At 36.3% G+C, this 12,471-nt stretch overlaps 2 protein-coding genes across 2 annotated transcripts; one reads left to right on the top strand and one right to left on the bottom strand.

The window, feature by feature from the left end:
* The first annotated feature begins 5,002 nt into the window (after window positions 1–5,002).
* Window positions 5,003–6,386, top strand: LOC127793498 (uncharacterized). Its single transcript, XM_052324247.1, has 3 exons — window positions 5,003–5,221; window positions 5,340–5,418; window positions 5,510–6,386. Exons 1-3 carry the CDS (start codon window positions 5,198–5,200, stop codon window positions 6,178–6,180), a joined length of 774 nt encoding a protein of 257 aa, XP_052180207.1. The 5' UTR covers window positions 5,003–5,197; the 3' UTR covers window positions 6,181–6,386.
* A 4,437-nt stretch (window positions 6,387–10,823) lies between these two features.
* LOC127793497 (WD repeat-containing protein LWD1) lies at window positions 10,824–12,250 on the bottom strand. Its single transcript, XM_052324245.1, has one exon. It carries the CDS (start codon window positions 12,106–12,108, stop codon window positions 11,053–11,055), a length of 1,056 nt encoding a protein of 351 aa, XP_052180205.1. The 5' UTR covers window positions 12,109–12,250; the 3' UTR covers window positions 10,824–11,052.
* Window positions 12,251–12,471: the final 221 nt, after the last annotated feature.

Here is a 12,471-nt window from a genome sequence, read left to right as displayed (position 1 = left end):
GGGATTGTTTCGGATCAAGAACGAGAATAGGAACAGGAAACAGGAAACATGTAACATCCTGCATCGAGCGATAGAAAGGATCAGAACAACTTACCCTAATGGGCATACGCGAACTTTTTAGGAGTCACCTATCCTTCAGCTTCCCCACCTTAAGCACCCTTAATCCAGGAGTTATTTGCCTACATTCAGCTCAAAAGTTATCTAGTTGATATTATTTTCTTCTTTACTTATTCTCGATATATATTACCATTCTCTAGACTTCTGGGGTATTACAAAACAAGAACATGGAATAGGAAAAATCCCAAATCCTAATAAAATTGATGTAAGAGACCTTCTACTTTTTAGACTTGAGGAATGTTGGTAGAATCCTTGTCCTAGGCATTGAGTTAAGAGGTGCCAGCAGATGGAATCCTTGTGTTAGCTCCCTGTCATTTGCAAAATCACTAAAAACATTTCCAAATCTAAACTGTGAAGAAAAGTTCTACCAGTCAAGAATCACTAAAGATGCAGTAGATAGCAACAATTTCTTATACTTGGTAGGAAGAGCACATTCTCCACTTTTTCGAAGCCCAGACTTAAATTCCGGCCATAGAACAACCTAGACAATATCTCACCGACTTGCTGAAGATAACACCTAACTGGGGAGAGGCACAATGGGCACAGTTGGAGATGAATGCTCAATTACTGCAACTATATCAAAGGGAAGATTAAATCAACTTCATTGCACAAAACAGCCATTTTTATCATTCAATATTGTCAACCTGTTTCTTTTTTACTGTTTCTCTTTGCAAATTAGAAAAGCATAACATCAAAAACCGTGAATATTTTGAAGTTGATTGCGATGCCCAAACAACAAACCGAACCACCGATCTGCATCATCAGTCGCCCGGACACCTGCCGTCGACGAACCACGCAACCTCCTCTGCCAGCCGCTGCTGAGCCAAATACAGCACGTAGTTCGCCCTCCGCATATCCCTCTCCTCTCCACCGCCGCTATCTCGTCCATCCTCCAGTAAAAAATAAGCATCTTCAGGGACCCGATCGCCTCCGAGTCCGCGCCGACAGAAACACCTGTAGAACCTGTACGGCGTCACCATGGCGGGCGAAAGCCAGACCGCGCCGTCGCTATTCGGTAGAAGTGGAAACTTCAAACCACGGCGGCTGTGGCGGCGGTAGCCAAGGAAGCAGCCGGCCCGGCCAGGCCGGCATCTATTTTAAAATATATTAATATATCTAATTTAATCTAATCTAATCTTTAAATTAAAAAAAAATCATAATCAAACAAAACTAACTAAACTAATAAAAGAAAGATAACTAATCTAATCTAATTTTTAAAACTAAATAATTTTATTATAATCAATTAAGATTTTTAATTTAAGTGCCTCTCTAGTTATAATTAGGTTTGTACAAAATTTTAGTTCTATCAAAATAATCAAATTAAATTAATTAATATTATCAATTAAATTCAATTTAATTAAGTTAAGGGTTGGTTTAGTTTGATTTTTAAGTTTGATAATTTTAGTTATTTCGATTTAATTTAATTTTTATATTAAAACAATCAAAATAATTGAACCGATTAAAATATTTTTTAATTTTTTTGTCAATTCGTTTTTTTCATATATTTTTTTTAATTTTTTTGATTTTACATTTGTTCAATTTTTATATTTGTTCTGTCAATTCAGTTTGATTTTTAACTTAAATTTAATTATTTTAATTTTAATATTTCGATCATATTTCAAAACAAAAGCAAAACCTCAAAAAATTTTAAAAATATGATCTTGGCGAGTTGGGGTAAGTGTCATGGCGACGTCATACTTATTGGGATAAATTCCATTAGTTGTTAAATTTAGATTTCGTTATCAATTAAATGCTATATTTTATATTTGTTATTACCATCACTAAATTTTAGTTTTTTTTATAATATCATTTATTTTTTATCAAATTCCATTAACAAAGATTATTGTAATATACTCATATAAATCGAAGAATTACTTAACACTAAAATTAACATAAGGTTAGTGTTAAAATCACAATTAAGTGATTTTGAAATTTGTATTAACAAATACAATATTAATTTTTGTTAACAAAAAAAATCAAAATTTAGTGATTGTAGTGATAAAAATAAAGTACCTCCATGAAATTGAGTTCATGTCTAAGTATAGGACCAAGCCCAAATAAAGAGGCCCAAAAGTCTAATAGAAAAAAAAATTCACTAAAATAAGTCATAGATGCATAAAATCATTGAATGACCAAGATCAAGGGATTTCAATCCGAATGACTAAGACCAAGATCGAGGACCTTCACTTGAGTGATTGAGATAGAAATCAAGTGACCTTATCCAGAGCATCTGTTGATGCCTTCAAAAGACCTTCTCTATAATTTATGAGTCACTCGACAACAATTATTTAGAAAATTTTGGCGTGCCACTCAGATCGAGAAAGCCTCTTTCCCAATTGCACAAGAGACATTTTCAGGAAATGACAAACCCCGATAGACTTAATCTCCAGATATTACTCATACGAGATCATGAAATACATAATCAATCATACTTTCAAAATGCTCACTCACAAATCTGAGAAAGAGCCAAAGATGTCCGTTGGAGATCATGGCTCTTTCTCTACCTATTAATCTCTTCTCCCTCTATAAATAAAAGATTCCACCTTTAGTAAATATATGTTCACAACTCTACTCATAGTAGAACTCCACTTACCTTTTGCATTCTACACCTTAGACATAAGACTAATCAAGCATCGGAAAATTTGCATAAGAGGCTTACCCATGCCCCTACTCAATTTCTTTCTCCACAAATCTCTCAAAGACTATACCAAAGATATTCTTCCACTACAAATAAATTTATTATTGTTTCTTGATAACACAGATAAAAACTAATTTATTATAAAATACAAAGTTTAAAAACTAGCAATGTAATTTATCTTTTTTGTTATAACTAATTTGTTTGCTTGTTTCTTTTTTTTTTTTTATGCTGTTTTTAGATAACAATTTATTTGTTTTAAATAACAGTGCTAGATTGTGTGCATTTGTTATCTAATTTTATGTTTTAAGTTGTTAGGAATTAGGTAACTGTTCTTTGTAAAGGATAATTTGATAAATTACATAGATGAATTGTAATAGTGGCATGGCTAAGAGTGTTATCTCTTATCCATTCTCCAACTCCTAAATTCTTTACCAAAGCTACACTTAAAATAATAATTTTTAATAATTAAAAGGTATAAAATCTTAACATTTAAAAATAAAAAAATATAACTACATTCTCTTTACTATTTTAAATCATTTTTAATTTTTAATTTTTTAAAATAATAAAAACACATTCTCTTTACTATTTTTAAAAATATATTTTAAAAATAAAAAAATTATAAAAAAACTCAAAATAACAAAAATTTATTTTAAATATTTTTATCTAAAACAAACTCTAAACTCAAAACATATTTATTTATTCATATTTTATTATTATAATAAGAAAAAATATTATAAAATTCATTAACTTTAAAATATATATATTTTTTAATAATATATTAATATTAAATATTTCTAATTTACTAAATAATCAAATTTATTAAATAAAATATCATTAAAAAATTATTTTTAAAATTTCAAAAAGAATGTTTTTTTTAATTTTTTATTTTAAGAAATAATTTTTTAAAATATTTTTAATTTTCTAAAAATAGATTATCAAAATAAAAAATTAAAAATAAATTTAAAATTTAAAACTAAAAATTAAAAAATAAATAGAACGCAATCTATATTTTTTAATTATTAAAAGAACATAACAAACTAATCAGTCTATTCAAATACTGTTAACTAATTATTTTTGGGATGTATCAATCAACGAAACTATTGTTAGGCATATAAAAGAGTACTTCTATTCTAAGTCTAGTGTTCATGTGCTTGTGCCAAATTGGTTGAAGGAGTGGCGGGTTTTGAAGGCCTTGGACCTACCTGCCGGCTTCAAAGATCCAATATAGAATAGAATAGAAGATTTGAAGTAAAATTCATCAAAGCCAATCGCTACACCCGTTGGAGCTTTGAACTGCTTCTCTGACAACTTTTCCAAGAAGCTGACACCTCAATCCGTCCACGTGTATGGCTCTCATCCTCTTGGGAGGGACAAGTTGCAGAGAGCCAACCCTCAGAAGTAAAAAAGAAAGCAACAGCAAAAGCAGCAAAGAAAGGAGTATAATAAGACAAGGGATGCAACGCTAAAATACTCCACCACTCCAATATAGACAAATGGCTATAGATATGCACAGACCAGGTTTATAGACGAATTTGGGACATAAAACAAGGTACCAATTAAAGTGATTTTGATAATAAAAAAAACAAACGAATATTGGCCCAACCATGCCCCCTAGTTGTCTGTCATTACAAAGGCCCCAAATCAAAACCAGTCATCAAAAACAGTCTTGCAAAGTAAAAGTGCCCAACAAAAGGTGGAATAAAGAGAACAGCAAATAGAGTGGATACCAAAAGAACTTAGTAGCAGGTAGAGCTGAAATGCTAATGCAAATAAAAGACACCGCGCATGCAATCAGAGACGCATTTGCATTTCCTCATGGTCATTCCAAGATTAACATAACCACCAACTAGAAACCCTGCAGTACAGGACTTCCCCTGATCTGGAGACATCTCAGCTTCCAATGTGTTGGAAAATTGACTGAACTACTAATATATGTAATAGTGAATGCGAATGTCAAGTTCCTAAGGAAATATATGAAGCAATAGACAGAGAGAGAGAGAGAGAGAGGAAATATATGATTCACCACTGCTGCTTGACGCCTTGACCACATCTCAGTTAAATCAATGGCATAAAAAAGTGTGGTATGTAGTAAAGAAGGATATGCAAAAGGTTTCTTCTGAACGTTCCAAGGACGAAATTGCAGCATACTTTTGCTTACGGAGAAAGCTGTCCACAAATGCCTTTTGCTTTGAATAACACCACAGCATCACACAATTATGTATAAAAATGAAAGGTATTATGCAACCTTCAAAACCCTCCTACCTAGGCCATTATGATTGTCCTTTTTTCAATAAGTCTTTTCATTTATATAAATATAAATATATACAGGCAGACAATCCAGCTAGTAGTTAAAAACATCTCTCTCACACTCTCTCTCTCCCTCTCTCTGTTTTGCTTCTGACCTCTATTTCAAGCCCTTCCAACTAGAAACTGAATCAAGGCATGGCAAAGGAAACAGATCTAAAGGTCGACGATAAGGCTGATAAACCCCTTTCTCAACTTTACTATTTCCATTTCTTTTCTATTCTTGTATGCAACTTTTCATATCTAGTAGTCTGAAGCCAAACTATTGCCCTTCTTCCAGAAGATTGAATTGAAAGTTTCAGTCAACTGTTGTGACGGATGCAAGAAGAGAGTAAAGAAAGCACTACGAAGTATTGAAGGTTTGGAGCAAGATGTACTTCTTTCCAGACCACCTTTCGATCTTCTTAAAGCTCCTCATCTCGCTAATGTTCATATTTTTATGGATCTCAGGGGTTTACAAGACAGAAATTGACCCTTTGCAGCCCAAAGTTATAGTTCTAGGAAATGTGGAGCCACAAACTGTAATAAGGAAGCTAGTAAAAGCTGGAAAACAGGCAGAAATATGGAGCAATGAGAATCAGAAAGCAGGAAAGGAAAAGGATGTAGAAGTTGTGATTACAAAAGAGCAACACAAAGAAGAATCAAAATCAGAGGGTGCCCCAGCAAAATGCTCAAATTCAAGTACCACTCCCATTCGTATGATCAAAGAAAGTATAACTGGAGGCCAGGAAGGTAGTAACAAATCCCCTAATAAGGATACAAACTGCACAGCCAATGCACCTGGCCCCAAAGTCATTACAAGTGAAAAAGTTCTTTCCCCACGCCCAGAAGTAACTTGTTCTGTGCATCCAAGCATGTTGTCTGACAAGGGTAAAGCCAGGACAAATATAGAGGATGGCAACATGGTCGAGTCTAGCACTACTGTTTCACCTTGTTATGCAGCACATTCACATCAAGCACCTCCTTGTTTGCCAACATGTTGCAGCCAAGAACACTACTGCCACTACCACCACTACTGCTACCATGGAGGGCCAGAATCTCAACCATATATCCAGATGCCAGTTGTGACAGTTGGAGAGTATTTCAGTGATGAGAACACCTCTGGATGCAATGTGATGTGAGTCTCCAGTGCTCAATTTTAGGAAGAAGAGAGTGCTTTCTTCTCATTTGAACGTCAGGAAAATTTCAATACTAGGGTTTATGGATGAACCGCCAAAGCTTTTTGTAGTCTCTTACTTAATGAGTTTCTATTCCAGTAGACAGCCACATTCACAAAGATTTTACCTATTTAACATTTCTCATCATCATGAGTAATCTTGTCTCATCAGGTTCAAATTCTCGGTGAGGCACTAATTTCCTAGTCTACATGATAGATAAAACCAACTAATTTCATCAAAATGGGCCATGAACAGAAGGTAGTATGGGGAGTAATGCCATGAATGGAATTCAACAACATCCAAACAGGATTGTTTCACTTAGACAGCAATAGATGATTTTTTGATACAAAGAACACGGTTGTGACATCAAGTACTTAAGGGAAATGCATGGCTTACAAATTGTCCAATAGACTTCAGTGGTGTAAGAAGGCTACTAGTAAGACTCAGATTCTTCCACAACTTTTCCTCTCAAGAACCCTGGGTAATATTTTCGCAAATGTGAAAATATTTTCAAGAATATAGGCGAACAAAAAACAATTCACATGCCATTGTTTAGGCAATTCACAATTTTTTGTAAGCATTCACTGCTGTACAAAGCTCTTGCAAATAAAAAATGTACTCTTCCTATATCAGAACAGATAAAAGTACCAAGTAATCAATGAATACAATGACCTGTATGGTGGGTATGCAGAAAGCCAAATAAGGTTCACCAACTTATTACTTCTAAGAGATATTATTAAATTACTGATATATTACCCAAACGGGGTGTACAAAACACAACAGAGAATGGAAAGTGCTTGCCCTTAAAGCCCCTTTGTGATGGAATTATATGCAGCTATAGTTCAGTCATCAGTGTGAACTTATTTCCATGTTGCAAAACTATAATATGGTGACCAGCATTTCTATGAGCCAGTTAAATCAACAGTAGAGAGCATCTTAACTTGAAATAAAGCCACAAATTAATAAACAGAGTTGAACACTATAGTCAAATGTTTTCATACTGTCAAGTCTGGGTGCTCTCCCACAATTTGATACAAAAATTTATAAAAGAAAATAAAATAGCCGTAAAGGCACATAGGGGAGCTACACAATCTTCAAAAATACAAAAACTACGATCAACCATTCATCATTTTATAGTCAAGGCCAAGGTTGTTCAGTAGGATTTTTTTCCTTTCCACAGAGGAAGGGGGGGGGGGGGGGGGGGGGGAGCAATGGATCCCCACAATTGTTGGGAAACAACAACTTGGAAGGACATGAAACACACCACAAATGCAAAATTCAGGAAAAAAAAAAACGCATACATGATTTTCATGGTTTGACTCTTAATTTACATACATCGGTGAACAGATACCAATTCTTCAACAGATCCCCAAAAATAAAGGGGAAACAACTATTTGAAAGAACATGAAACACATCACAAATACAAAATTCAGAAAAAAAAAAGTGCATACGAGGTTTATGTGGTTTGGCTCTTGATTTACCTACGCCCATGAACAGATAAAAATTCTTCATCACGCGAGAACAAAATACAATACAAGAAAATTATAGCTTCTCTTGAGTTAATCCCAACCCCAAAACCCAACACATTCTTCTATAACCTGCTTGTATAAACTGAAAAATATTCTCTCATCCCTCTGGAGTCCTTACAGAACAAGAAATACTATAAGTGCACAAGGTGTTTCCCAAAGCCCTTGAATGTTTTCACACCCAAATAAGTGACTCAAAATTTTTCGCTTACCCATGTCAACCTCCAAAATGCTATAATTATAGCCCTCTAAAACTCAGCCATCACTCCAAGTGAGTTGGCCATCACTCTTAAGTGACTTGCCCACAACTCAAATCAAGTCAACCAAAGAAGTCCAGCTGTTGCTTTTCACCGTCAAAATTTAGAAAGAATTTAGTAAGTAGAAAAAAGAAAAGAAAAGGAACACATTGGAAAATTTTGAATTAAATGCAAAACCAGGCAGAGCCCTAAGCTCACCAGATCTCACCTCCCTCTCAATATGTCCTTATCTTATTGTGTTTTCAATTCATCCTACTTTCAATGTTTCTCTCTTGTGATTCCTAAAATATCCTAATCAAGACAAAAATATTATAAATCATTTTACTTGGCGTATTCATATAAAAAATTAGGTACAGAAAATCTGTGCAGAATTACTGTCTGTTCAATTTTGCTGTCATTTTTTACTTATTTGTTTTCAATATTCCTTTTTTATTTGTTTTTTTGGTTTAGATTGATGAAGGGTGTGTGGCTGGGTCTGTTGCTAGAGGTTGAGTTGATTATGGGGGTGACTAGTTGATTGAATGGAAACAAAAGTATGTAAACAAAGGCACCATTTTGGTGTTTTCATTTTTTTTCCCCCAAAAGCTGAAAGTGTTCATTTTCTGTTTTCCAAAAAACAAAAAATTGAAAATGATATCAGAATCAACAGAACCCCATTATTTCAATAGCAAATGAATGGAAAACATGAAAAACTATTTTCAAGTATATCGTATGTGCCCAATTAGACAAACATTTATGCAGACAAGACCATGATTAAGGACTTGTTTACTTGATTGAATATTGATTCCAATCAACATATGCAGTGCAACAAAAGCTGGCTAATCTTCCTTGCTTTATTGAGAAGACAGGTAAATACAAACAACAGAAACAAATTGAGGTTATTACAATTTCAAAACTATGACCACTGTTATTTTACCTACAATACAATACTAAACATAATTAAACAAGCATTAGTAATATACAAGCAGAAAAAGTATATAGTTTTCCTCAGTGTGGAAAAATAAACTCACAAAACACAAACAAGATGAGATGTCTCCGCATATATTATTTGTAGATGACAATATTTTTGTGGATGAAACAAAAGAAAATCAGAATAACTAACTCAGGATATAGAGGGAAACCTTGAAATCCAAATGCTTCAAATTGAGCAGATCAAAAATCAAATAGACATAATATTAAGTATTGTTAAAATAAAAAAGTGTGGATGATATTATGGTGAAACTTGAAAATTAAGTCACTCCAAGGAAATATCAGTTTATATATCTTGAATCAATTGTTAAAAAGGATAAGAGAGATCATTGGGGATGTTACTCACAGAATTAAGACAAGGTTACTGAAAATGGAGAAGTGCATCCAGAATTTTATGCAATAGTATAATCGCTTTAGAGCTATTGAACCATAAAACCAATTCTATTGTATAGCACAAAGGCTTAGATAGCGTAGCACAAACATATGTAAAATAATAGTGTAACTGAGATGAGGATGTCCTGGTGGATGTGTGGCCTAAATATATATGTATACATATATGATAGAAGTATAAAATTAAAAAAAAAAGTGACCCATCATAAGGCTAAAGTGACTTTTATTAAAAATAAAATGTGATAGACGCAATTAAGATGATTTGATCATACAAGAAGAAGTTCAGTAGATGCCCCTGTCAAAAGAGTAGATAAAATAGAAACAGTTTGCAACAAAAAGGCAAAGAGGAAAACCAAAAAAAAAATTGTGAGGAACTCTTTAGCATGGTACAAGTTATAATGAGTTAATAGAAGACATAGCCATAGATAAAAAAGGTTGGCGGGAAATCCATGTAGTTGACCCCACCTAGTGAAACTACAGCTTGGTATGTCGTTGTAACTTTAGAACATTTAAGATACATGCTCCAACTTAAGAGTAGCATTAAGAATTTAAGTACTTCAGTGTATAATATAGTGTATAATTGCTCGTTATACAGCTACTCCTTTTAGTTTAAATATAAACTTAGTTGCTTGTCTAGCATTCTCCCATTCTATGCAAAGGGAATGTCTCTATGAAAAGGGAATGTTGTCACCATGAGGATGGTGGCAATACTCTAATAAACAATTCAAATTAAGTATAGTTGCATAGAATTCAAGGAGAGACCACATTCACTCTTTTGATAGAGAATGGAAAGAAAAATGATTTTGTGATTATACATAAAAGTGTTCAGAAAAATAAAGCTGATCTCCTACAAGAAGTACCCAGGAAACCTGACCCTTCCTTGGATGCTTGTGTCCACAGACAGCATAGAGATCCTAGCAAAATCACTAAAAACATTTCTGGATTTATATTGCAAAGAAATGTTCTATCAATATCCTTTCTTGTACGAAGGCACAGCCAAGAATGATTGACCTCCACCATATTCTTATCCCAAATGACTATAATCACTAGAGATGCAATAGATAGTAACAAAGCGAAATAAGCCTTTTTTCCCTCCCATTGTGTCCAAGAATTAACAACTAGATGATGTTTTTCAAACAAATTCCTTTCTAATCCAATTCAATTTGCTTTGCAAAACTATTTCAACCAGTCCTAAAACTCTATTTCTTGTAGAAAACAAATTGTCTCTCTTATGCCAACTGATGTTATTCACGTGAAAAGCTCACACAAACCCTGTGGAAGAAAAATAATTTCTGATACTTAATGGGAAGAACATATTCTCAACTTTTTTGAACTCAGATAAGGATTCAACCACAGAACAACCTAGACTATACCTCACCAACTTTCTCGAGATAACATCTAACTGGAAAGGCACAATGGGTACAGTTGGACAGAGAAGAATGCACAAGCATCAAAGATGGAACAATTAAAGAGAGGAATGCACAAGCGTTGCCATTATCAAAGCTAAAAAAAGCAATAGCACCAGTAGAGCAATACACTATTTTTTTTTCCTATTCAGTCTGTGAAAGGGTTGAGATAAAGGACCATTAGTTGCTTTACCATTTCCAACAGGGAATGAATGCTAAACTAAGACCCCGTCCCCTTCCTCCCCCCCCGGGGGGGGGGGGGAGGGGGAACAAAAGAAAAACCTAAAATCATACCCTCAGAATCTGAAGCTTGGTTGAGAAAGCAATAGCAACCCAATCAGGCTGGGAAGACGACCACTGCAGCTGCTCAATTTCCGCCCCGGCAGTGTAAGCCAGAATCGGATCCAAACCGCCCTCAATCGGCTGCTGACCCATGGACGATAAATCCCAAATCAAAGCTTGCGAATCATCCCCAGCCGTGCAAATGTGACAGGAACTGTGCGGCGCCCACGCAATTGCGTTCACGCTAGCCTGGTGCCTCTGCAATTCCACCACCGGCACCGTCGGGAAGCGGATATCCAGCACCACAACCTTGGCGCTATCCATGATGATTGTGGCCATATACCTCGGGTCCTGCTTGTTCCATCCCAACCGCACCAACGGGGTGTCCGGCTCCGAGCTCTCGTATATGATCGTGGAGTGCTCCTTGTCCCGCAAGTCGAAAACCCTAACAGAACCGTCGGCGGAGACGGAGGCGAAGACGCCGACACCGCCCCAGGCGATGTCATAAACCTCCTTGTCGTGCGCGATGAGCTGCGTATCGACCGTCTCCCGCTCGATGTCCCAGATCGTGCAGGTCGTGTCGATGCTGGAGGTCCCGATGCGCCTGGGCTCGGCCTCGTTCCAATCGAAGGAGGTGAGCGGGCCGCAGAACTCGCTGTTGCGGTTGTTGTTGAGGAGGCTCTTCATCTCGACGCGGTGCGGCTGGTCGCCCTCTTCGCCGACGACGTGCCAGAGGCGGAGGAAGTCGCTGGAGGTGGCGAAGAAGTCGGGCTTCTGGCACTCCTTGTCGGGGATGAAGATGACCTTGGTCGGAGTGTACGGATGCTCGAAGGAGAGGTCCGGATGGGAGCGGATCTCGCCGTTGGAGTCGTCGAGCTGGACGATCTCGACGCGGTTGGAGTACTGCTCCATGACGCTGGCGATGGCGAGGCGGTACTTCTTGTCTCGTCGGACGCTCCAATTCATGGCGAAGATGTGCCAGGGCGCCTCGTAGGTGTAGATCTCCGACCGCCTCTGCTGCTCGTCCGAGCCGTCCTGGTTGGGATCGCTGCTGGCGCCCATTACTTGGCCGGGAAATCACGGACAACGACGCCGATCTCTATCGGAGACGCAGAAGAAGAATACTGAAAGAGCCGCCTTTTCTTTTCCCTAGTGGAGTGCGGACCAGACCAGAGAAGCCAGGGCCTCCCCCAGGGTTTTAGACTTTTATTAGTTCAGTTCAGATTGAAACGGATAGACAAACCATTACATGTCAGCATAAGATATTTTATTAAAGAGTAAATTGCAGTCCGCACCTTAAAGTTTCTCCTCATTTACAGTAAGCACCTCACACTCTGAAAATCACAATAATCTCCCCATCGCTGAAAAAAATAAATATTTTTTTAAACGCCCCTCCTCTCTTTCTTCACCTCTCAAAAAACATTT

This window comes from Diospyros lotus, unplaced genomic scaffold (assembly GCF_014633365.1).
Source record: "Diospyros lotus cultivar Yz01 unplaced genomic scaffold, ASM1463336v1 tig00010963_1, whole genome shotgun sequence".
In the NCBI taxonomy this organism is placed as follows: Eukaryota; Viridiplantae; Streptophyta; class Magnoliopsida; order Ericales; family Ebenaceae; genus Diospyros; species Diospyros lotus.
The sequence above is the reverse complement of the archived record's forward strand: the minus strand, read 5'-3'. Positions and strand labels throughout refer to the sequence as shown.

Excerpts from the sequence above, each read along its gene's own strand:
- LOC127793497 (XM_052324245.1), bottom strand. The coding sequence starts at position 12,108 with ATGGGCGCCAGCAGCGATCCCAACCAGGACGGCTCGGACGAGCAGCAG.
- LOC127793498 (XM_052324247.1), top strand. The coding sequence starts at position 5,198 with ATGGCAAAGGAAACAGATCTAAAG. Across the intron at positions 5,222-5,339 it reads CAAAGGAAACAGATCTAAAG|AAGATTGAATTGAAAGTTTC; the intron begins GTCGACGATAAG and ends CCCTTCTTCCAG. Across the intron at positions 5,419-5,509 it reads AGCACTACGAAGTATTGAAG|GGGTTTACAAGACAGAAATT; the intron begins GTTTGGAGCAAG and ends TATGGATCTCAG.